This window comes from Pleurodeles waltl, chromosome 3_1, assembly GCF_031143425.1.
Source record: "Pleurodeles waltl isolate 20211129_DDA chromosome 3_1, aPleWal1.hap1.20221129, whole genome shotgun sequence".
Classification (NCBI taxonomy): domain Eukaryota; kingdom Metazoa; phylum Chordata; class Amphibia; order Caudata; family Salamandridae; genus Pleurodeles; species Pleurodeles waltl.
In genome coordinates this window covers 897372976-897400186 of record NC_090440.1, presented here as the reverse complement: position 1 = coordinate 897400186, position 27211 = coordinate 897372976, and the positions used below count along the sequence as shown (strand labels likewise).

General features: G+C 41.8%; 1 protein-coding gene across 1 annotated transcript in view; it reads right to left on the bottom strand.

Annotated features, from left to right (window-relative positions):
- Positions 1–850: 850 nt before the first annotated feature.
- ZC3H12A (zinc finger CCCH-type containing 12A) overlaps positions 851–27211 on the bottom strand; it is a 54130-nt gene continuing 27769 nt past the window's right edge. The window contains exons 3-6 of the mRNA XM_069223873.1: positions 13308–13447; positions 6009–6243; positions 3120–3226; positions 851–3009 (exon numbers count right to left, since the gene is read on the bottom strand). Coding sequence (XP_069079974.1) covers positions 1907–3009; positions 3120–3226; positions 6009–6243; positions 13308–13447 — 1585 coding nt within the window. The 3' untranslated portion in view covers positions 851–1906. The remainder of the gene's footprint in view (positions 3010–3119; positions 3227–6008; positions 6244–13307; positions 13448–27211) is intronic.

The following is a 27211-nucleotide window of genomic DNA, read 5'->3' as shown; positions in this document are numbered from 1 at the left end:
GGGTATGTAACGCCCCTGTGGTTTCTTAGCACACAGTGCTAATTGAGCCAGTGTGAACAATCAATCAAGGCGAAAATAGAAAATGTCTCACAAAAAAGTTTATACATTGTTTGACTTCTTTGCTAGAGCCATGTTCTATTGATTATCCCCTTTTGGCACACTGCGGGACTTGTAGACTGACCCATATAAACACGTATTTCTAATAATGATACAATGTGTATCAACAAATCCATTGCCTGGTCTTGAAGGTACATTCAGTTGCAGCCTAAAAACAGCAATGACGTTTGTGACCAGATTCAATTAGTTTTTTTTTAACCGCTTACTATTTTCTTTTTCAAATTACGCAGTATTTACAAATACAGTATTAGTCCTTCCCTGAAATCGGAAATGTACCAATAAAGACAATTTATCTAGCACAGAGCAAGAGGTATACACACTTTACAACTTAGAGAAAAAAAAATTGTTCAGTCACAGACAGGCCGCAAAATGTGACAGTGGCAAACTCACAGTTTTATACGGGAGGGCACGAAATACGAGTGACGGAATAGAAACTCATGTAAAAGAGTACACAAAATGTGACAGTGACAAAAATAACACAACGCCCAGCATTAAGTCTGCAACCAGATTGGCTAAGTGTATGCTTATGGAACACCCTGGCACCAGCAAGTAGTTAACAGAATGCACACAATGCCTGTGGATTCCTGATTATTCAAACTGCAATCCAAGATTGTCTGGAAGACAATGTTTCACACCCAGCACAATACCCATCAGTTAAATGTAGGAGGATTAGCAAATTAAACGGCGACTTCACTAAAAAATATTAATTTCTTTTTTTTTTAAATATTTCTTTGCAGTGGGCTTTGTTACAGTTCAATACAAACTATAAAAAGTAAACCTCAAATGGTACATATCACGTGGATTTAGTAGCAGATGCTTTGTGACACAGAGGTCTACCTCCCTAAATCACTTTGTAAATTAAAGACAGTCCTCAACAAATAACCACATTTCATACATGGGTTTTGACGTGAACATGCACGACCCGGTTTACAGTAATGGGGAGTGACAAGCATGCATCTTTGGACACTTTCTACTTAGTGTAGTGATTTTCTGCAATTAGGCACGTCCTAAACGTTATGAAGACAACAGACAGACATCCCAACCGCCCCCCAAATTTTTTTTTAGAAAAAAAGAAAAAATTATAATATTAAGAAAGCAAGTACAAGATACACTAAATTAACACCATCACAAGAACATGGCGGAAAAACACTTTCTACTGAAGTCTGAAATCACTTTCCGCTGAAAATGCAGTGAATGCAAGGAATATCCTTTCATTATTACTGGATTAGAGCAGACATCTAGGTGTGATAAAATATGCAAAGGTTTACTGTGGTAAAAACAAGTAGAGAAACCGTCAGAGTACATGGACCATATTGTGCTTATTATCGGCCAAATTATAAGTACAGAAAAAGGTGATTCAGGAAGACCTAGGACAGATAGACACCTATGTAGTTTGAAAACAAGGGCAAACGATACAGAATAAAATAATCATTTTAAGTTTCACATAAGTGTGGTACAGCAATACCACACATGGAATGTGCTATGCTACAGGGTGAGGCAATTTGATGGTGTGATAATATCACATAAATCCGAGTTTTGGACTTCCTAAATGGGGACAACACACTAATTGTGGGTGTTCTTCTGAGGTGAGCAAACTCAGAACGGCCGGCGTTTGCCTACAAACAATGTACAAGGTTTCACTCGTTTACAACTGAATCAGGATTAGCAATGAGTTTTTATGAGGTCTTAAACAGGGTGCAAAAACATCCATGTAAATTGGCAGACTTTGTTGCCCTTAATGTGCCCAACTCCATTCAATTTCCAAGCGCCCATACAAAAGTGCATGAACTCACATCCCTGGGTTTTGAGACTTATAACTGAATATTTCAGCAGCCAACCTTTGGGGGTCTATAAGATGTGGGTGCATTTGCATTACTCTGTCTACTAACTGGGGGTGGAAGATTCCACATAATTTTGTGCGTGTGCTTGAACGCTCTTTTGCAAAAGGATCACTCTGTGACCACTGGTTTACTGATGCAGATGCACCAGGAATGTGACAGAGATCCCGAGATCTTGTTTGATGTGACATTTGATGTGATTCTGAAAGAAACTGAGGGGGGGCAGAGGTGGAGTGATATGGGCCTGGGTCAGAACGATACCGAGTAGGATTTGAGGTGGAATGATGGTCACTGGGAAGGCTGTGCATGTCAGCTGGAGACTGGTGCTCAGACCTTACAAAACCTGGATAGTTGTACGATGACCTACATTGAGACTGGTCCTGTATGTAAGGGAAGAAAGTGCCACTAGAGCAACTTGCAGTAATAGTTTTGTGAAAGTCCTGGTGGTGAGGAGGGTGTTGGAGAGGCCGGTGATGATAGTCTTTTTGTTTTGCAGCACTAGATGGTTGGTAGGCTTGTCTTTCTTTATTACATGGACAGTAGCTACAGGATCCCATTTGGTCTGGATGAGAGTGTTCACAGTGGCTTGTTGACCTGCAACTCCACATATCAGCCATTTGGCTCTCAAGAGACTGAGACATAAAACCAGAGTCTGCACAATCGAGAGAGGAATAGGAAATCGAGTCCATGTGAGAGGGATGATGTGGATACCATTCAGAAGATCCATAGCAGCTGTCATGAGAAGACACACTGTTTGAGGCACTTCCTCTGATGGAAGGTTCAGTCACAAAGCAATTTCCCTTATGGCTGGAATTTCTTCTCTCCATTGAAATTATTTTCTGAGATGCTTTGTCAGACTCTTTCGACACTGCAGGCGCAGGTTCAGCCTGTGATGGCTTCCTGGTCTTTTTTTCTTCTCTTTGTGGGCCAGCAGTGCCCTTTGTTGGGGAAAGCCTGGCATTTGCACGAAGTTCGTCTGCGACAGACCTCTGTGGCTGATTTATCCTCTCTGGGTGGTAAAATTTGCATTTGATCCCATATGTACATTTTTTGCCTGAAAAAAATCAAAACCAGAGATGCGTTGTAATTAACCTCAATTAATTAATTACAGTAAGTGAAGCAAAACAGATTTACACTTTCAATGGAGTTCCTACACATCCTTACCATATGGACATTGAGCCTTTTTGTGCTCTGGAACAATGGCTTTTTTTCTCAAAAAATTGTCCAAGCTTGGTCCATGGCGACCCAGGGGATCATCAGGAGGCATAAACCTAGAATACAAAAATTTAAATTACAGCTAGCTTTTCTTGATAGTTTATGCACAGAATATTATCTTGAATAAATTATGAACATGCAGACATAAGCTGCACAATCTAAAACGCTGGGTAAATCTACATTACTTGCAATCACCACTAGGTCAAACAGTGCCAATATTTTTCAGATCACAGAGACAGCAAAGCAGAGGCAAAAATGTGTGGACTAGAGAGAGTATGATGGTATGAGCCACTCCTACTCTCAATCATCACTGTTTCCATCCCGGTGGTTATCATATGTCTAATAAACACCTAATCAGCCACTCCACCTCTTTTCTCCACAAAGCTCCCCTAATGAAGCCACTTAATAGTGGTGAGCTGCAGATTCTAGCTGTTACCAGAGACCATTGTAGGTGTTCTTTCGAGGTGAGCAAACTCATAATGTCCGTGGTTTGCCTACTAACTTAGTACAAGGTTTTACACTTGTTTACAACTGAATCGGGATCGGCAATGAGTTTTTATGAGGTCTTAAACAGGGTGCAAAAACATCCATGTAAATTGACAGACTCTGTTGCCCTTAATGTGCCCACCTCCATTCAATTTCCAAGCGCCCATACAAAAGTGCATAGACTCACATCCCTGGGTTTTGAGACTTATAACGGAATATTTCAGCAGCCAACCTTTGGGCGTCTATAAGATGTGGGTGCATTTGCATTACTCGGTCTACTAACTGAGGGTGGAAGATTAAACATAATTTTGTGTGTGTACTTGAACGCTCTTTTGCAAAAGGATCACTCTGTGACCACTGGTTTACTGATGTCCTCAAAACAGGAGATTCTCTATTTGAATAAGGGTCAACAATCCTAACAAAGTCAGTAACAACTGACTGACTCTGAAAAAAACAACAGAATCACCATCAGATTTTACACAGACTGCAAAAAACGTCAAATTTCCAAATGTTGAATTCATTTTTCAATACATTCCGTTATTACCTACAAATGGCAATTCTACATGGTGTGCTCTAAAAGTGTACTGACCCAATCAATTAGCTTGTGGGCACTCACTGGATATTTAAAGGTTGTCACTCATTCTGCTGTGGTTTTGATTTACACAAAGGGAAAAAGTACTGACTGGGTAATGGGTTCCACTCTAGGCAGGTGTTTGAACCCTAATTTATATTCCACAATATATGGCATCACTTGCTTCTGCTGTACACATTTGCCCATTACAAAAAACACCAAAGGACATCTTCCAATTCACAGCATCCAGCCACATTAACAATGCAGAAGGACCAAACTAGCATTGTGTACGTAAGTAAATGAATTTCTAAATTTAGCCCAAGCTAGTTAAGTTTCCAATCCTTCCTTTTGGAGATTTTAAGACCATTCTATTTCCCTTAGTGGATCTTAAACACTAAATACCATTCCATTTTCAAATCAGTTATTCTGTTTGTTTTTTTTAGTTTCTGTTCTCCTTGTTAAATTACGAATATGAAGTGAAATGCAATACTTTACAGGGTACGAAAACATATATAGTTACTGCTTGCACTAGACCAGAAAACACAAAAACCAGAAAGGTTTTTGCACCTCCAAAGTGATAAAACATGCACTGGAAAAATCCCAAAATGTAAACAAGTGGGACATTATGAGGTCTATAACATGGATTAAGTCAAGCAAAAAACAGATCTTAAACTAAATTGTGATCACCACTTAAGAGAGACACATTGGCCCTCATTATGACTTCGGCAGTCTAAAACCTAGACCGCCGAAGTCCTGCCAGCCACAAGACCGCCATATTATGACTGCGGGCGGCTCTCTGACGGATTTTGGGCGGAGAGCTGCCAGCAGCCATACTGGCAGTCAGTGGTGCAGTGCCGGCTGCTCCGCTTGCACCACCACGGCATCACAACACCGCCACACCTATTACGAGTTGGTGACAGGCATGGCGGTGTCGTGGTGATGGGGCAGTGCCGGCGGAGAAGGCCACAAGGAGCCTGTCCCCTCCCGGACGTTCACTGTGTAAACTTAAATGCCTGTCCGTTGAGGGGAAGGGGGGTGATGAGTGGTGTGTGAGTGCATGGGGGTGTGTGTTAGTGTGATTGGAGGGGGTTGGGGTTTGTGTGTGTGTATGTGTGTGATTGAGAGTGTCTGTGTGAGTGCGTGAATGGATGCAGGGCTGGTGGGGGTGTGTGCAAGTGTGTGTGTGTCTGTATGAGAGTATGAATTGCGTGACTGCATGTGTGTGTGTGTGGTGCTTGCATGTTTGGATGGGGTGGAAGTGGTGGGGTCTCTAGGGGCTTACGGGGGACCGTGGCTGGGTGGGGGGGGGGGCTGGGGAGAGTCTTATACTCTTGACAGGAATGTAAATTCCTGTTGCCAGTATCCTTTCTGCCAGGGATTTCCTGGTGGTGTAGGAGACTCCAAATACCATCGGCGGTCTATGGTGAACCACCGGGTCGATGGTAGTCCACCTTCGCCCCGTTGGTCCAACCGCCCTGGCGGTCCAGGCGGTGAACTGGCTGCTTTGCAGCCTGTTCACCGCCGTGGTAATAATCTGGCAGTCCAGCACTGCCACGCTGTCTGCGGTGTTACCGTCACCTCTAGCGTAGGGGAGCTGGACCGCCAATGTTATAATGAGGGCCATAGTATTTGTATATCACATGCCACTTCATGTTCAGGAATCCTGAATATTATAGTTAGTTGTACAAGATTTGTGTGTTAAGTGGATCCTCTGCATATTATAAACATAAATGCTGTGCCCGGTCACATTTTATAATTAGCTCTTTGCAGGCAACACATACTTGTCATTAACAAAAGAATACATCAGTAGTCGTTCCTCAATGAATTTCTTCCATTCGGGTCTTTCATTTTGCAGATCACGGTAGGTATCATTTGATACAACAATACCATCAGACTCGTAAGCCAACTTCACAATGAAACGGTCATCATAGCACACAACACGTTTGCCTCCAACGCGCCGAGAAGGGGTGAAGACAAGGATTTTCTTTCGCTCAAGCTCACGTAGTAAATTTTGATCTGAAAAAGAAAATCATCAAAATATTTAGGAAACAAGTTATGACATATGTTGATACTCAGTAAAACAGGTGCTTAGGAAAAAACATGCGTGTGCATTACTCATATGATCTAGAATTGTGGACTGTTAGACCTGGCATCCTTGGTGTGGTTTCCCCTGACAGTTTGCTTTCTGACCTCCTGTTTGCAGGCCTTGTTGCTGCTGGCTTTAGTACTCTGGGCACTTTACCAATGCTAACCAATGCTAAAGTGCATGTGGACTTTCTCTAAAACATGTTACCATTGGCTTATTCACAACTGTCACATTTAATTTACTTGTAAGTCCCTAGTAAAGTGCACTACATGTGCCCAGGTCCTGTAAGGTAAATAAAACTAGTGGGCCTGTAGCACTGATTGCGTCACACACTTTAGTAGCCTTTAAACATTTCTCAAGCCAGCCATCGCAACTTTAAACTGCCATGTAAACCTGGAAAGTAAAACCTCCTGTAAGGCCCAACCCTTCCTTTTTAATACATTTAAGCCACCCTTAGGGTAGGCCCTAGACAGCCCCATGGGCGGGGTGTTTTGTATGTAAAAGGTTTGACATGTAAATTTAAGTTTTAAATGTACAAGCAGTGAAAAATTCTTAAATTCGTTTTTCACTACTGCAGGGCCCATCTCTCCCATAGCTTTACATTGGGATTGTCTTATTACATTTTGCAAGTGTAATTTCCAATTGGGGCCTGAAGAAAAAATCAAGTTTGGTGTCTCTGGAGTCACAGTTCAAAATCACAACTGATAGTATAGTTGCAATACTGAAAATGTCACTTTTAGAAAGTTGGCATTTTCTTACCCTACCATTCTAAGCCTCTGCCTGTCTCTGAATACACGTCTGGGTGGGTGATAGCTATGATCTTGTAGATTCCCTCTAGATAACCACATACAAAGGGAGCTAAGGTGTACCTGATGGGCTATCAACATCCTCTTTGGAGTCTCCCCCACTTAAAAGGCACAACTGGGTATAAGTACTAGACCACAAACTCCACCAAATCAGTACACTTCTGGACCAGAGGACATTTTGTCAGAAAGAAGGACTGCTGTGCTGCTGAAGGAACTCTCTCTCTGCTGGAACTCTGCTGGACTTCGCTGAACTCTTGCTTAGATGAACCTCTCCTGCTGTTTGCTACCCTCCTTGTCTGGGAGTGAGAAGGACTGGACCTGCAACATCCTGAGAACCAAAGTGACTCCAAGGGCTTATTGGCTCGCCTCCTGTTCTGAAGTCTCAGGCAGATCAAAAACTTTGCACAACTCTGTTACAGTTTCTGGACTGTGAGTCCTACCCTGCCACGTGGTGCCTATCCAGTCCTGGGCCCTTGGAAGTCTGTTCTGCAGCTGCTCCTTACAGAAATCCATGCATCGTTGTCAGTGTGCAGACTGAAACTGCTACCTCTCTCCTCAATGCCGAGGCATCGCTGCTGCCACTGAGGACAAAGACATTGCTGCTTAACTCAACGACGACACATCACCTTGTCATAGAGGGTTTGGCGTCGCACTTGAGGACATTGCATTTATGACTGAGCGACCCCTGACTGTTCAGATGAGAACCGATGCATCATCTTTGCATCGTCTCCTCTGCTCCTTGCATCGGATTCTCGATGCCGACGCCACCCTCCATGCAAGATATTCTTTTGGCGGGACAAGGTTGGTCCATGTAGCAGGTTTGCACTCCATCGCGGTCGGCCTGAACTTTGGATTTACCCCAATCTAGTGCGATCAGATGGCCCTCGTTGGTGCTTTACGTTTGTAAGCACTATATTTTCAGATAATCTTTTTTTTTAAAACTACCTCACCTTCTGTTAATTGGACTTTGTGTTGCTTTGATCATTAAATTAAGATCTATTTTTCTAACTTTGTGTGGATTATTGTAGTGTGGTGCTTTAAGGGTTGCACAAATACTTCACACATTGACTCCTAAGTTAAGCCTACCTGCTCTGTGCCAGGCTACCAGAGGGTGAGCACAGGTTAATTTATGATGTGAAAATGACTTACCCTGACTAGGATTGTGTTCCCTACTAGGTCAGGGTCCATCCTTCTGCTAACTAGAGACCCAATTTCTAACACGGTGCTCTACCCGAGGCAATATGTGACATTTAAATCCAATTCTGGAGTTAGGTGGTAGTGGGTGGGGGGTTGGAGGGGCAGAAGACATTATTCAAAAGAAGCAAATTGATTTTTTATCTCTGATGTGCCATAATGTGTCATTGGTTAAGTAAATAGTTTACTAGTATGTTAGTATACACCATCCATCATTGAAGGTAGCCATTACTGTTAGAGCCACCCAGGTTATTCACATTTCTAACGAGTCAGTATGATGCACTACTGGAATGGATAGAGCAGAAACAGGGACTAGAAACAATTAGACATCTACAGAGTGCACATCACCTGGGCACCAACCACCATTTGTGTTGTACTTAGGCCTGAAATTAGAGTAAAATCCATGCAGTGTGGTGACAAAGAAAGGAAACCAATAGAGGAAAATGAACGTATTCATTGGTGACAAGGTGGAGTTAGTGCAGTAGTCAGCAACTTAGTTCTGCAGAAGACAGACTTCTGCGTTGTTTCACATTCAGGAAAAGGCAAGGGTGCCCTTCGGGTAAACAGAAATTATAAAGTACCTGAAAACGTAAACTAACGTATAGTTTTGGTTTATTTCGCAGTGCAGCGCTGAACTTGTTTGCTGGTGTTTTATTCCACAGTGATAGTGTGGGTACTCAATGACATTCCCTGAAACCCGAATGCAGTTAAATATTCAGGATTTCAACAATACACACATGACATAAATATGCATACTATGCGTTTGAGTGGGTGTTTTTTCAATATTCCTTAGTTATAATTAAATCTGCCTTGGACATACAGGATGCGCCTTTAGCATTTATGGCCATATTCACATGGTGATAAATAGATTTTAAGTGCGGTCTGCAATGTTTTGTTTTCTACTTGCTCACTGCTAAAAGACACATTTTGGCAAGGTACCAAGGCCTACAGTCGGTGCCATATGAAAACTACAACACTGCAATGGGGACCAGGATGTTGCCTTCTGCTCAGTATCTGAACATACAGTATGTTCATGCTGCAAAACATAGGTCATCTCCTTTTAAAGTTCAACCATGATAATGACTTACAAAAATATATCACTTTTCTTTTTATGCATCTAATACTAACTATTCTGATTATAAACTTTTACAAATGCTGTAATGTTTTGTGCAGCTTTTAATACATTAGTTTACGTTCTTCTGAAATAAAAGGAGAGGTTTTGTATACATAGACCAAAATCACAGGGATGCCATTCATACACTAGAGCTGTGATACTCAAAGTACGGCCCGGGGGCCGCCTGCGGCCCTCCTAACCTTCTCATGCGACCCCCAGATTAATAGCAGCACTGGGCTGCTGTTTACTTCTAAGAGCAGTAGCATTCAGAAATATGTTAAACATGGGGAAGCTTTTATTTACAAACTAACTGAAGTAATGGAAAAGTAGCAAATAAAGTATACCTCACCATTTAACTACCCACAAAGCCCCACTCCTATCCTGCCAACATCAGTGCGGCCCTCGGGATCACCACAGACCATATTTTGTGGCCCCTAGGAAACTGTTTGCGAGTATCTATGCACTAGAGGTTAAGAGTAAGGTGTATGAAATCTCAGTACTCAAAGTTCTGGCATACTGCAAACCTTGCAGGCTCAAATCTAAAGAAATTAAGCATAATCATTTATTTTTGTTTAGACGCTGAGGTGGGGATAACTTTAAGTCACACAAACGTGGATTCTAAGCAATGCAAGCATAAAAAACAAAGATAAAAATAAAAAATTTGAAAAGTGTAAACTAATGTCAAATGTCCATTGAAGATCATTCCACACTAAGGTAATGATTTATGGCCTTTTTTTTTTTTGTTTAGCTCTGTATACCGCTATGGCAGTGGTTCCAAACCTGTAGTCCCGGTACCCCTGGTGGTCTGCTAAGTCTCCTCAGGAGGTAAGCGACTGCTTAGAAAATTAAATAATAATAATAGAGTAGGTCCCCAGCTTTCAGCAATGACTCAGTGGGGGGGTCCCCGTATTCCAATAAAGATTCGGTGGGGGTCCCCTGGCTCCAGTAATGAAAAAGTGGGGGTCCACAGAAGTCAAAAAGTTGAGAACCACTGCTCCACGGAATATGTATAGAAGCTTCCTTTTATGGGCACTGATACATAAACGTCTCACTTGCTTTCAAACTGTCTGTTTCTAAAACTATTCTTGGTATAGACAATCGTTCTATGCACTTTTGTCACGACCAGAACATTATGTAAATCTTTTTTAATTAAAAGTTCTTATTTTGCTGAAAAATTATAGCACTGCCAAAGCCTAAACTGCTATTACTTTGAAGCGCCCTGGCATTTCTAGTAATCGCTGCAGAGCTTCGTTTTCTTAGAAAAGACTACTAAGTTTGTTTTCCAAATGAAATAAGTTCCTCAAACTTTTTTACTTCCTCATTGGACCCCATCTGTTTGTGTTTCACATTTTATGTGCGATTACTGGAAGTAGTTCAACCCACACACGGGTTCAGTGCTATTAGCTGTGCTGAAAAGAAAAAGTCATTGGTGCATTTTTGAGGAATACGAATTGTGAAATAGATTTTTTCGTAATCAAGTAAATCAATTAGAGAGCTATAAATTATTGGCACTTTTAGATCAGAGGAAGAAAAGCCTTGATGTATTTCACTGCCAATGAGCAGATTAACCCCGGAATAAAGACATTCCAAATCTGCCTCCAAATCCTCAATATTGTTAAAAATAAGCACATTTTTATTCCAATTATGTTAAAATAGATATTACTAATACTGTTCTCCCAAGATTTGTTTATATTATCCTTTATTAATAAACCACTATACCATCTGCCGTGGCTAGGAGGCAGTGTAATAAAAGCTGAAATCACCGCTTTCCCTTTGGACACGATTGGGGCTCAGCATCTGAACACGGTAACTGTGCTATAGAGCAAGAATGCCACTGAGGGTCTGTGGCGCACAAACCCTAGACCGCTTTGACAAACCATAGTACAAACATTACCTAACAAGTACCTGCTGTATTTTGTGCTCTACCTGACTTATCTTGGCATAAAAATATTATTTTTTTCAGTTAAGATCTGTTCCATTTGTTTATTTTACGTGTGTAGTGAAATTAATTGTAAACAATGTTTATTCATTTTATTCAGGTGTAGTTTTACAGCATATTTCTTATTGCAGATTTGAGAGCTTTTGCAGCTCTCGTCTGTGATATTGAATTACGAATAAGCCACTGATTATGGATAAGATATATATATTTTGCATATCCTTTACTTGGAGAATTCTCGCTAAACAGAAAGCAATGATTTTCTTCCACAGTGTGAGCATTCTTCAAAAGGTAAATGTTAGTTTATGAGCAAATTTATTTTTAAGTGTATTATGAATTCACAAAGGAATTTCAGCAGGTGTAAGTGGCTTTATGAGTGTGGCTATGTCCCTTTATGGGGTGGTAAATAGATATAACAAGCATTTGCAATGCATTGGGTCTTGCGTTTGCTCGAGTTGAAGCTATTAGCGTTGTAAACGCCTAACCGGACTTTTCTTGCCACATAAACTGAAAATGAAAAGTAAAACAGTTTCACATAAGCAAGCCGACGGCCGCCATGAGCCAAAGCAGACACACAAAAGGAAAGAGAAATTCGAAGGCAATGAAATGTATCAGCAAAAGTGCAATTATCCGTGTAACCTGCAAAAGTGCAATTATCCATGTAGACAGCAAAAGTGCAAATATCAATGTAACAGGGTCAATGTCATGCAAAGCGCTCGACTAGTGCCCAGCGAGATCACGCTTCCTACGAAATAAAAGGAAAAAGTAGTCCAGAATCCATACCGAAAACATGGAGACTCATATGTTTTCAGTAGTTGGCCGGTGCGTTCGAGGAGGGCTAAACACAGGAAAAGGCATGAGGTATGCATGCCTTTCACTAATGAAATCAAGTGAATTTTAAAAGGTAAGCCCAGGAGCCAACCAAATTGACGGGCGTGACATGGGCATGGATAAAAGCCCACAGAGAGATTACACCATGGACGTAGCGTTTTGCGCCTGACTCTAAAAATGCATTGTTTGCCATTGTGGTTCGGCATTTTCAAAATGTTCTCTAATCTCTTCCCAGCCTGGAAATGGTCAGAGATTCTGTTAGTAATTCTCTTTCTAGGACTGGAAGGAGTATGAATCACTATCAGATTTGTTACAGCACAGGGCAACTGGTTTCTCCACGCTGAAAAAAAAGGTTTCCATGTCGAAAAAATGCTTTTGAGCAGGAACCTCTTGTGCGGTTTGTCGCCATGGAGACCTCTGCACACGAGGAATAGGACCTTTGGAAAAAGTGATATGACATTCCCAGAAGCACACCCGAAAGCACACGAGTGGAGCAGCTTTCCAGGTGTATTACTGAGACTTGGAAACCCAAGCAAATCTTCACCCACATGCAGCCATAAATTTAGAGGTGCAGATTTACAACTTCTTTTTTTAATACGCTCTCGTTATTTAACGGTAGATTTATTCTTGGAACGTAATTAGATGGTGAGAAAATAAAAAGGCAGACTAAGAAATAATGCTCTATGTTTCCTACTGGAAGAAATCTATAAATGAAAGATGTAATTCCCACCATGCAAAATCATTAATGAGTATGATTACTTTTTGTGCTTTGAGAATAGGCACTTAAAATCAGAAGAAAAAAATAATAATCCAATAAGAAAGGCAACATAATCATGCACGTCAACTTAGTGGGAAATTCAAATCAAGTGTGATAAAATTATTTGACTCCATAAGATCTTTCATTCATCTCATTTGAAACACCCTTTGTATTATCCCTTAAACATTTGCACAGTTGGTCAAAATAGTCCCTATTTGATTATCAATGTGTTTTCAAACGAAACATATAGCATCAGAATAAACGTAAGAAAGCATGCAGAGTGCTGTTGTGATTTTAGTTTCCGAGCTAAAACATATTCTACAGTTGAAAATTATTATCGTAAACATTCAGCATACCTGTGATTGGCACATCCGGCCTTGGTTGCTCCTTCCGCCATGATGGTACAAAAACGGTGATATCGGTGTGACCCCGTTCCAAAAACCAATCCACAGCCAACGAAATACCACGACATGAGAAGACTTCTTTGTTTCCATGGCTGTTGAAAATCACATAATTGGACATGTAAGGTGTTGCTACAGTCTAAACAGGGAGAATCGCATTCTACCACTGACAGTGACCCTCCAGTATGAAATGAGCATCACCTTAAGCTACGTTTTGAAACCCTTCAAACATGTTTGCATGCTTCAAAATATGAAACTGCCTTTGAAATGAAGGACGAAACTGGAGTGGACTTGGAAACATAATAAAACTGCCTCTAAATGTTGAATAATTCAAATGAATCTATATTACTGATATCCAATGTAGGTCCAGGGGGGACGCATTCATGACAATAAATCTAAAGAGAATATTTTTTTTTAAATCAATGTTTATCTTGAAAATCTCGTATTGATCTGCCACTCTTCTACCCTGTACACACCCACACAATGTCTTAAAACTAGAATTAATCATTTACCAACCATTCAGATAATGGTTTCCAGTACAGAAAACTACATCGTGTTTGTTCTTGTATGAAATGATGGCCTAATCAAGCCAGCAACACCAAAACATGACTGTGACAAAGCGTGCCTCGGAGAGATAGCATTGTAGTAATGTTAACGTGTTTTTCTAAATGAAAAAAAGGGATGAAATGCTGATTTAGGCGTAGTTTTATTTCAATGAGCCGAAGGATTTTCCCTAAGTATGGTCTTCCAATGCCATGAAATTCTTTTACTGTGACTGAATATTTTCATCACCACATCAGCACGTCAAATTATACCATTGTAAAAAGAGGAAATACATTTTCAAGGTAGCTAACATTTATTAAATATTCTCGGATTCACAAAGTCTCTTGGTTATGTATTTTATGTAAATCAATTCATATGCTTAATATTTCAGAACAGTGGGAGTGATCTGCTCAGAATTCACACGCAGGCAACATACTAATAAGTATACACCATGTGTCTGACTGGTACATAAATCTCTGTTGGTAAGATCCAATATATTGTCAATAATTGAATGATGTTGATTAAGGCACCTGAAGATCAGACCAGATAAACATAACCTCAACTGTTTGGATCCATTGAAACATCTTATATTTGATCGGCCAATCACCCTGCTTAGCTTTTGAGATCTGTCAAGATCAGGTGCATTCAGTGTGGCATACAGGGAAGAACACTCTTGTGCCACCAAGCCTGTCCTAGGGCCAGAACAGGTGCTGGCCCTATAATATAACAAGGAATATAACAGAATGCAACCTGTGTATCACGCCCTGGCCTCATAATGCCTCGTAGCCTCCCTGGAAAACATTAGTGACACAAGTCAAATAAGAGGGGCAAGCAACAATGTGGAAGGGTGGCAGAAAGGCCCGGTTCAAGCAAGGATGCAGAAGGGGTGCTTTAGGTATGGGGGAACAATGCAGGAGGGGGGGGGGAGGGACAGGCAATTAACAATGCTAAAAGGGGGAGCAAGCAACCACGTGGGTTGAGACATGGCATGCAGCAACGTGGGCGGGGGCATGGCAAGCAGCAATGTGGGAGGGGACAGGAGCAAGAAGCAAAGTGGGAGGGGGCAGGAGGAGTCACAGCAAGCAATGCGGGAGCAGGCAGAGAGGATAGGGACAAGCAACAAAGCAAAAAGGGGAAGCAACAACACAGAAGGGCTGGGGCAAGCAGCAATGCTAGAGGTTGTTTGGAAGGACGGGGCTAAGCAACAGGGCAGGGGGGCAGAAGGATAGGGCAAGCAACAATGCTGGAGAAAGAGATGGGCAAGCAACAACGTGAGAGGGGGCGGGTGCAAGCAACAACATGGAGGAAAATCAGGGAGACAGCCTGCAAACATGCACTCTTCTGAAGTGCTGCAACTAAAAGAAAAAAGTAGCTCAGAAACTGTGAGCAGTGAAAGGACACTGGGCAAGGAAGCAGTACTTGGGCCATGCTCAACTGTAGGGACAAGCAAATGAGGAGAAAGTGAAGTCCGAAGTGCTTACCAAAGAGAAGCAAGGGAGTGAGAGTGACAATGAAACCAACTAACAGTAAGCAATGGGTGGGCTTTGAGCCTCCTGCAAGTAAACAAATGTCTTGCAAGCAAAAGCGCATGTGCTGTCTCAGGTAAGACCTAAAAAATGAAAACTGCAGAGATTCACAGATTTCCCAACGCTACCCACTGCCATTACACTCTGGTTTCATCACATATTACTCTATTTAAGCTAAAAAGTGCTTTTTATTGTCTTCACTCAGCACGAAAGTTCTGGCAACAAAAAAAGAAAGAGCTGACTGCCGTATTTTGCTGTGTTCGCCAATTATGCTATCATATAGAAACCAAACAGCTAATGCTATAATAGCTTATAGGAAGTGGCACTGAATTACTTGCATCGAGTTGTACATGCATAATTGTACAAGTCAAATAAAACACTTGAAGCTAAGGCACAGTATAACTGTTGTCACGCCAATGGAAAAAAGTCAAATAAAAAAAAACAATCATTATACACTTTCGAAAACGGTAATAATGTGTATAAGCAGTAACGCTGAAAAAGACTCGTTTTTCAGTAACTTTAGGCGTCTAATTGGAGGGAGTGGTCAATAAATTTCGGCATCGAATATCCCTTCCCTCCCTCCTTTTTGTCACGAGTGAACTAACAGATTAAACCAACAGAACTTTACATTTTAATGACACTGCAATTTCAAAAGCAAGATATTTGAAACATCTCCGTTGTCGAAAAGATCGAGTCATAAACGTTTGCATATTATGAAACCAGCTATTGCAAATTGAAATTGTAAAAATGTAATAAAATCTTTGGCTTCCTGTACAAAACAAGGCGAACTGAGCCTTTGGAACTGATCGTTTGTAACATAATCAAGCAAACAGACAGACAGACACACAAACACCCTTTGGCATACTCGGTGATACGATTTGGCAACTACTGCGAAAAATTCCCCCGAGGAGGAAGTAGGTTCAGATTTACATACAGCTTTGCATAATGTTTATCAAGAGCGTCGCACGGAGACATGCTGAACACCGTGCACATGAATCAGCCAGAAACAATGTACAAGCTTCACAATACAGGAAGTTGCAGTGTGGAATTCCCCTCCTGGTACATGCACCGTGAGTCAATCAGGTGATTTCAGAGCAAACACGCAACATCACAGCTAGTTCATGGAACTGCACGCTCTCCTCAGGAGAGGAAGCAAGCACCATTTTTGACTAGCAACAAGGTGGCAGGACTGCAAATACATACATTTCAGGCTGCCTGACCGACCCATTTTATTCCCCATACGCAGAGAAACGAATAATCCCCTCGTTGCCTGGACTCCAACGTAATCCCAACATGCCTGGTGGTTTGGTGCAAATGTATGCAGCTTTTGAAGTCGGCTGGGCCCACGTTGTATAGTGCTATGTGTTGTGAGTGAGAAGCTTGCATTTTGCTCTTGTGTATCATGAGCCTGTGGAGCTCCTGCAGCTTTGGTGTGGTGCAGGATTGGCAAATGACTTACTGCCTACTACCCCTCTCTTATGCTTACTACCCCTTCTGGGTATAAGACATCACCCTGGACCCTCCAGCCAACTGTGTCCTGGGCTTTTCATTGAATCTGACTCCAGGTATAACTCATTTCATTGCAGTCAGCCTCTAGGTCTCAGTAACAGGGGTTTCTTGGCCTTCCTCTCTTCCTTTGAGGATTCCAGGTCAGGACTTGCTTGGTGGTGTTTGATGCAGGCTTGTGGAGGGTATGACCTTTCCAGTCCCAATGTCTGTTCACAATATCTTCACGTGCAGGGAGTTGAAAAGTCTGCTGCCATAGGTTGTGGTTGCTGATGGGTTTGGCTAGTGGACTTGGAGGATTTCACTCAGACAGGTGTTGATGAACGTCTAGATTTTGGTGATGGTGGTCACTGTTGTTGAATCGATTTTACGTTAGTGTTAAAAAGCCTGATGTTGGTTTGCCTTGGTAAGTCCTTGGAGCTCCAGATCTTCTTTAGCTGAATAAAGGCAGCCCTTGCTTTGCCGATTCTTGCCTTGACATCGGCACCTGTACTGCCCTGCTTATGTATGATGCAGGCCTCAACTTTTTCCAGTGTATCATCTGCAAGAGTGACGGCAGTTGTGCTAGCCATGTTAGCCTTCAGGATCTTGGTTTTTCCCCTGTGGATGTTGAGGCCAGTTTGCGCTGATGTGGCTGCCACACTGTCTTCTCTTGAATCAGCAGACGGGCATTGGAGAGTAGAGACAGGTCGTCTGCAAAATGCACGTCGCCGAGCAGCGCCCAAGGTGTCCACTGAATCCTATTTCTTGTCCTTGCTGTTGATGTCTTCCGGATCCAGTCTATCACCAGCAGGAAGAAAAAACGTGAGAGTAAACAACCCTGATGGACTCCGGCCCTCACTCCAAGGCTTTTGTGAGTTGTCTACCATAGACTATTCTACAGGTCATTCCCTTGTAAGAGTTACTGACGATTCTTACAAAATTATCTGGCACACCATAGTGGTGGAGGAGTTTCCAAAGGGTCTCTTTATCCACGATGTTGAATACCTTCTCATTGTCGATGTTAACAGGGGATGGGGGTGGAGGAGGAGGGTCTATTATATCGATTGCTCAACAATTATGCATAGTGTTGCAATCTGGAATGTGCAAGATCTATTTTTGTGGAAGCCAGGTTACTGGTATAACAAAGGAGTGTAGACTTGTTCCTTTATTCTGTACAGGATGACTCCGTTAAGCACTTTGCCTGGGGTTGATAGAAGATTTATCCCTCTGTAGATTACGCAGTTTCCTAGGTCACCCTTCTTGGGAATCTTGATGAGAAATCACTCCTTCCACTCTGGTGGCACCTTTTCCTCTTCTGCCACCCTTCCAAATATGGGGTAGAGCATGTCTAGTGATGTTTCAGTGTCTGCCTTCAGTGTCTCTGAAGGAAAGTTGTAAGGTCCTGCTGCCTTCCCATTTCTCAGATATTTGATGGCTTGCTGTGCTTCTTCCCATGTTGGTCTGCTGCAGTCTACTGTCAAGTCCTTATCAGCTGGCTGTATGTCTAGTGGAGAATGCGGCACAGACTGGCTCGGCAGTTCTTTAAAGTTTCCCCTCATCTTCATTGTGGGCCTTTGTAACTCATGATTGTCTTCCCAGGTTTGTCTTTAACAGATGTTTGTGGCTTGCTCGATCTGCCAGAGAGTTTCCTTGTTATGTCATAGAGTTCTTTCAAGTTTCCATGGCTTGCTGCTTCCTGGGCTTTTGCGCAACGCCATTGATGAATCGTTGCTTGTCTACCCTTTCACCCGTCTCATTCATGTCACCATGCCTCCTTTGTACCCAGTGTTGCTTTCAATCTTGGCTCTGAGGTCCCCCATCAGCATACTGATGTCTCTCTTGAAGCATTTCTCCAGGATGAACTAGAGTCTATTGTAAAACTGTTATTTTTCTTCTTTTTTTGCTGGCATCAGCATAGGTGGTTGAGGAGAAGTGTGTCTGCTGCAATCTGGATTGTGTTTAGTCTCTTCGTGAGTTGCTTGGTGATTCCTACATAGGTGTACTGCCCATAGTCCAAACTGCTACTGATAAGGGCCTGAGCGGTGATTTTTCAGGTGATGTTTAGTAGCCACCTGTTGATCTTTCTCAGTATCCTCAGGGCGTGGAAAGAGGTTGTGCTGACGGCACTGACCTGGACAAACATGCCCTGCTTCTTTTTTCCTGAAGAACCGGAGGTATCTTGCTTGTGGGCTGTAGTCTATCAGATGTCTGCAGCCCACCAGCAGGAAACCTATGGCAAGGCATCCACTAAGAAGATCACCACTTCCATCCTGGTGGCGCTACGCTAGCTACAGTTGGACTCCACTCAAGTGGCCACTTCTGTCATGCATGTGATGAAGTCGCTCCTTGTACTGGGGGAATTTTCTGAGAGGGACAGTATCATTTGCATGCCAGCAACACAGGGCAGGGTGCTGATGTGTGTTCCGATTATGCCAGCTAGTACAGAGGTGCATATGTTGAAGAGGGTGGTGCTGAATGAGGAGCCCTGAGATACTCCTCGGTGTTAATCAATTGAATGAATGCTCTTTCGTCATTAGGACAGAACACGTGTTGTGTAAACCACCAATATGAATGACAAGGAAAAGGAAACAATGTTAAAGAGAGAATAATCCACACTGCATGGTGGAGTGCAGTCTACAAAGAGACTGGCTGCCACATTATCACTTGACCAATGACAAAATTAATAAGTAAAACATAAAATGTGTAAGACTTTTTTTTGCTTAATATCTAAGAATTATGTTGAAGCCATCCATTTGGTTTGAAGCAAAACCCTCATTTGAATTTGATTCCACTTTCAGCACCACCACCCTGCCCTACATTTTTCAGAAAAAGAACATAATTTAACTGCAACTAATTTTTACATTCTGTTATTTTAACAACAGAAACCCCAGTGTGAGGCAGATGTGCTTTAAAGCAGTGGTTCCCAACCTTTTGATTTATGTGGACCCCCACTTTAACATTAATGGAACCCAGGGACCCCCACTGAATCATCATTGGAATCCGGGGACCCCCGCCTGAGTCATTACTGGAAGCTGGAGACCTAATTTGTCAATATTTGTTGATATTTTTTAATTTTCTAGGCTCTCACGGACCCCCTGAGAAGGCTTCGCGGACCCCCAGGGGTCCCCGGACCACAGGTTGCGAACCACTGCTTTAAAGCAAAGCATAACCTGATTCATAGGGATGTATTCATAATAAGCATGCTTTTGCACAATGTAAATTAATAATAATACAGAGTGAACTAAGTTTGATCAAAATGCTTTGTAAAAACAAGACCACCAGATCTCTTGTTCTCTCTGCAAATTGTTTTCAAGCCATGCTTGTTTTTCTCACAGATGAATTACTAGACAAAGGTGCAAGCATTGGCAGTTTTAGCATCTTGCTTTGGTGCATGCACCTCAATAGACAAGTAAGGTCCAAGGCTTATTTGGAGACATAACTAAGTTTGAACTGTTTCAAGATGGTCATTGTTTGAATGGGCATGTTTGAAAGTGTCCCTGCCATATGTTCAAGTTTGATCTGGTGGATGATATACTGACTGTTGCCCAGACCAGTGGAGTCTGCCAACGACAGAGACGGTGGGGCAGGCAAATGGGTAGTTGGTGCATGAACGCGCAAAGTGCAGAATTACAGTAATTAAATTGCTGCCTGCCGACATGCATTACATTATAGTTTTAAAGTTAAAATGTGTAACTTTAAAACAGTAATGTAATGCACATTTGCAATTTAGTGCACATCATACATACCAACATAAAGTATATTAAATAAAATAGTCACTTATATTGCTGCACATCCTTGCTCCAGTCCTGGTGTTCTTCTCTCCTCCAGCGCAGGCCCAGTCAACTTCCCTAACCACTTCTGGCACTGCTCTAATGCTGTGAACCGGCATGACACCAGCACCAGGGTTAGCTGGAGCGGGCTCTCTTAGCGCTCCCAAGGGCACTGGAGGCCTGTGCTTGCTGTCAACCCAGCTAAGACAGCTGGGTTGAGAGGTTTAAAGTGTCCATATCTGGCTGGCTGTTGCAAGACAGCCGTCCAAAGAGACATGCACATTTTAAACTTAAGTGCCTAGCCCACCACTCCTCCCTGCTGCTGCTACTCAGCAGCAATGTCCCTATCTTGTCCTGACATTCAGCTCGGGACACGGATTAGTGAAAAATAAAATGGTAATAAATTAGTTTTATTACCATTTAATTTTTCATCTCTTGGGCATGGGGGCATTTTAATTAGTGAGGCAACACTCTTCCGCCCTAATGAAGGAGCCGCTGCTGGTCCAGGCTTAACAATATGGGTGAAACCAGTGAAAAAAGATAATTTCCCTGACCTGAAGAAAGATGTATCCAACTTGATCTAAGCACAGGTCTCTATGGAAAAGGGGTTACCTTTGTCTTTTACCGAGAAGCACATGAGTGAACAGGCTAGGCCACTCCCGAGCCATTGGAACCCCTATGAAGGACAGACTTTGCTATTTATTTGGGGCATAGAGTTTGATGTAGATACACATTAACTCTAGATGAGATACAGTAAGAATTAACTGAGGTCTTCCTGTGCTGTGTTTGTACAATAACATTGTGTCTTCTATTTCTGGCTAGCTATTCCATTGGGCCATTTGTCAGCCTACTGGACCTGTGATCTTAAAGTAAGTTATTTTCAAATGGATATATAATTAAAGAAAGCAACAGTGTATTTTTGTTAAATCAGAAGAAATGCAGGTGAGCTTAAGAAGGTAATACGTTTTAAATTGCAAACTTGCCTTTTCCCCAAGCGATTGTCTCACAATTACTTATTAGACTAATTATATGACCAAATAAACTGGCCTTTCTAGCATACGATTATACTGAAAGCTCTGCATCTGGAATCTAAGGATGCACTGTTTATATATTTCCCATTACATAGCAGCAGTTTACAACTACTAATCATCCTTTGTAGTTTCTTCCAACATAAAAGTTGTGGATATTGGGTGACAATAGAAATTCAATAAATTAGACAAGCAGAGATCAAAGGACCTGCTAATGTATGACGTGAAACTATTGTTTTTAAACATCATCGTCGATCAGAAAACCTTTTGTATACAACTCTACGCTGTTACTGATACAATATAACCATATGCTATTACTGATACAATATCAAACTATGATATTCTGACCCTTAGAATAAAAAGAACGTTTTAGATCTCATCTAAAGACATATACTACCCACTACACAATATACATCTAATAACAATAAAGAAAGGGCCTTTGGACAGCTCTTTGAATTAGCCAACAATATTGTCCATCAGGTTTGGTAACAACATATGGCATTTTGGGGATATGAATGCTTTCAAAATCTAGTCCATACCCACATAGCATTTAATTCCCTCTTTATTTTTTTTAACTGGGAAGTCCGCAAAACTCTCTTTAGGTGCTTTAAATGACCATCATCACAGCTCATCTTTTGCAGCCCAGGCCTCCACTGCTTGCTTTCCAATAAACTTTGGGTAATTTTATATTACCATTCTTTAATCGCTGTTTACTTGTGTTGAAATGGTAAAATAAAAAATGGGCACTGTGTGCTTGCTTGCATTGTGTGCATGGGTCATGCCAGCCGAGCAGCCATTTCAAGTTGTATTTAACTTTACGCATCTAACATGACTAACTGCCATTTTAAAAGTGAAAAATATAACTACCTAAATAAGGCAAAATAGCAAGTGAGCAGCCGGATAGCAATTAGCACCTGCTGGGATCTAAAATAAAAAACGCTAGCAAAGTCCATTTGTTGGCTCTGGCCTGTTAAAGGTGAGACCTATTGGCGTTGCCAATGCTTGTTTGGCTTGCTAATAACACTGACTAATCTACACGAAATCTGAGGCCAATTCACAAATCCGATTAAGTTTTGGTATGTTAAGCTTCCTAGAGATCAGTTTGAGAGAGAGGGGAGGAGTTAAAGTAAAAACTTTTTCAATTTTAGCTTCCAAAAGAATATTTGCTCTCCACTGCAAAACCTGCCGAGTGAAATTACACTGATCTATGTAAGAAACTGAGTATTTCCTTAGAGAGTCAGACATCGCTCTGAAACCGTGTGTTTAATCGCACTGTTTGCAGTGAATTATCTAGAGCTCTAGTGAAGGTCAGGCACAGAAAAGACTTATTTTTCCTCAACACTTCAGATGCACCTGCCTGTCCAGGAATAACCAGAGTCATGACACACCTGTAAGACCATTCCCACAACATGGGATAATATTCTAATGGAGCTGGATTTAATCCAATGCCAGATGTGGCCTATTTCCTTGTGCTTGAAGCCAATAGAGGTGCACGTGTTTCTTCTGGACACAGATATAGAAACTATCTCTTATGATGCTTCTTAAAATAAACGTGATCCACCGTTAATTGTTATGCAAATGAGCTGCACAGAATAATTGGTAAAATCCAACCTCAATTCAGGCTGTGATGTACTTCACAAGGAGAGTTCTCACCACCCAAACTCCAACCAAAAACCATGCAGGTACAATCAAAATGGATTACTCTATTTCAATTTCCGAGTACAAATCTAATCCTGTGATAGAAATAGTTAAAGTGATGTTTTTATTCTTTTCATAGCTTTCCTAAAGGCACAAAAAAAATTCAAATGGTACACATCCCAACCAAAATCCTGCCATTTTATAATGGTGCATTTGCTTGTACCCTCTACATGGGTATGCCAATGTGATCTACTAAAGACAGCTCTACTTCCTTGGATGAACAATTTGCTTGATCTTGCCCTAAAAAGGTAAACATGGCCCAGGCGAAAGTTTGAAAAAATTCTGATCCTTTGCAATCCATCTAAGGATCACACTTTGAAGGACACGTCGCCAAAGTATTGGATTATCTATTTTGCAATTAACATGATAGCCATGCTTTAATAGATTGTGAGGTGAGAATAACATTAGGGTTATTGCAGAGTAAATACATATAGCATCAGGGGTGTGGAATTTATTAAAATATCTACTTGTCCAGGGGACAGGTTGCTTCTCAAATCTACTTGTCCTGTAAAAAGATCTACTTGTCCCTTTGGTGCCATGTAGTGTGGCGACAAATTATGGCAGCAATTAATAGCCTCTCTGATTATGCCAGGGCTACTACCATAGTAGGGCTTGAATACTTGCAGTTTCAATCCCTACTGTAGCAATTTCCTTATTTTGCCACCTTTCTGCAGATCTGCATACTGGGGCTGGAGGAAGCAGTAAGCAATAGTTCCAGGGCTGGAATGCCTTTGAGTCTGCAAACCTACTAACCTGCATGTTTTAAAGATTTTTACCAGCTTCTCTCTAATATTTTCCCATAATAAGAAAGGTTGGACATTTACTCCTGACAATGGCAGAATTAGAACTTCTTCCAGGGTTGGGAAGAAAGTGGCTGGAGGGAAAATTAACTTGCAAATGCTCAATAGATTTTCACATGAGCAAATCTACACATCGTATTTACCCATGCTAAAATACAGTTCACAAATATTTTATAGGGGTACGACATATACCATGGGTGCACTTTTGTGACTTTCTTTAAGAATTTGGGGCCACATGTAGGTAGGTTCAGATTTGTGACTTGCAAATTGCGAGCTGCAAATCCGAATGTAGGATGGTGTCCTTGACACCATCTGTGATTCGCAATTTGCGACCCCCCCGCGAATGGTGGCCTGCTGGAGATAGCAGACCACCATGTCTGTGACTGCTTTTCAATAAAGCATTTTTTTTTTTTTTTTTTTTTGTAATGCAGCCCGTTTTCCTTAAAGGAAAACGAGATGCATAACAAAAACGAAAAATGAAACGTTTTCGTTAAATTTTTTCAGAGCAGGCAGTGGTCCGCAGGACCACTGCCTGCTCTGAAATTTTTTTTACAGTGACATTCACAATGGGGAAGGGGTCCCATGGGGCTCCCTTCCCTTTTGCGAAAGTGTTAGCACCCATTTGAAATGGGTGCAAACTGCGATTGGTTTGCGCCCGCGTTCGCGGTCACAAAACAATCCTACATTGCACTGCGAGTCGCAATTAGGAAGGGAACACCCCTTACTAATTGCGAGTCGCAAACCCGTTTTGTGATTCGGAAACCAGGTTACTGAATCGCAAAACTGGGTTTGTGCATCGCAATGTGCTTTTTGCATGTCGCAAACAGCGAAAGTCGCTGTTTGCGACATGCAAAAAGCTACCTACATGTGGGTCTTGGTCCCTAATTAGGTCTGGTGTTAACAAAGACATTTTGTTTTTATTAAACTTCTATTTCTCTCTCTTTCGGCTGGCTTTACTGTGAGTGATCGCATTCTGCTCTTCCACAAGGAGCATATTGCCACACAAAGTAGTTTTGTTCAGTGTCAGGAACTACAGTGGCAATCAGTGACGTAACGAAACTGGAGGGTGCCCCTTTGCAAAGAACATGGAGGAGCCCCCTCTCCAGACTCACTCAGGGCAGGTGTTGTGCTGAAGGGGCCTCCTGGAGGGCGGCTGCGGGGCCTTTGTTATGCCGCTGGTGGCAACGTGTGCTTTTAGAGTTCAAAAACTTTTTGGGGGGGTTTTGCCAGTGTTTGTTACAATGTTGAGGGCCTGGTAGCTCCCACAACAATAAAGTGTTACAAAAGCCATGTCAAAACAAGACACGCATTGATGAAACCTAAAAGACTTATCAAAATATGTCAGATCAGTTGGCTTTGTCAGTGTTTGTTTATTTTCATGCTTCCCATAATCGTGTTGAAAATGGCTACACTGATTTTCCATTAGAAATATTTTTGGGAAATACTAGCATGCATCAATACATTTTACTAAATGACACTTCATTTGCATATAATCAGAGAGCATTCTGGGAGCATTATACTTAGCCTCTTAGCCTAAACTTTTCAAACATGTGTGCACACGTTTTTTTGTTTTTTTTTGTACTGGAACCAACGTCAGTAGTGAAGTGTGACCTTAAAACATTTATTTACAGCACTCACCCTAATAATGAAGGCTTTGAAATAACGAGCCATAAATACAAGTTCGAACAGCATTATCTTTTGGAAACACATTACCTCAACTGCAGAGAGTTCCACTCTCTGTAAACAGGCAGCCAAAGGGTTTGTGCTGCAGGGGGTTGGGCCTACTTGTCCCAAGGACAAAGTAAACATAAAAACTTGTTGACCCCAAACAAGATGTCCCGGGCGTCATATTAACTCGGAGCTTCGCAGTGGCAAAATGCATGAGCTACACAAGGCCTCCTCAAAGCCATTTCTGCCTCAAGGTCAGCACTTCTTTCAAAACAATCACAGATGGTCACAATGTGAAAAGAAAATTTACTAAGGTCCTCTAATACGGGCTTAGGTGGATGTTTAAACTTTGTAGAGTATACATTTTGTTTGGAACAGAAGAAAGGAAATTCTTATTTGAATCATCCTTATGAGTTATATGTTAATGACAGGGCACAAACGTCGCACAAAAAATTAATTTTAATGTATGATAACACCCCACCAAACAGTTTAAGGCAAGGTTTGTTGAATAGTAAGGCAGCTTAGCCTTGATTCCACCTCATGCCTCTTGCTTCCACCAACCTACATTTTCGGTCTTAGTCTCATTTTTAGGCCTCGCCTCCAGGCAGTGTGCATGTGCTGTCCCTTGGTGACGACCTCTTGTACTGTAAAAAAATAAACTCTAAAAGGAGCTTTTAGCCTAACAATTACATACTATTTGTTGGCATAATTACCACTCATCTCTGCTGCCTTCTAATTCAGCAGTGCGTGTGAGAAGTCACTTCCTGGTCTTTGTGTGGAGTTTGGGCCAAGTATAGATTTAGTTAAATTTATTAGTGTCTGTCGACTTCTCCCAGTGTGATTGAGGTCTTATTTTTTTCCCATTTTTAAATAGCACTAACCTGGATCCGAACATAAGGTATTGGGGTGCTTTACATAAGCATCAGTTACATTACACAAGGACACATTTGTTACTTTTAGGCAGGTAAAATAAAGTGATTTGCCCAGAGTCACAGGGTGTTGAGGCGACACTGACACTGGTTCCTCAGTTCTGAAGTCGGCATCTCTGGCCTTAGCACCATATCCTTCTTTCCCCTCCCACGTACTCCTCCATTCAGGTTGGGCTTCATCACTACTGGCTGCATGACTTTATTCCTTGTTATCCTCGCCACCAGTACAGGGATTACAGCTGCTCTCTGAACACATCCTGCTTCCTTCACCCTGCTGCCAGGTCTCATTGAAAACTGCATGGTCTTTGTAGGACTCCGCACATGCTGCATGGCCTTGTAGGACACATTTATCCACTTCTGAAACCTGTGTGAGTCGTGTCATTCCTGACCTGTGCTTATCACACCACTT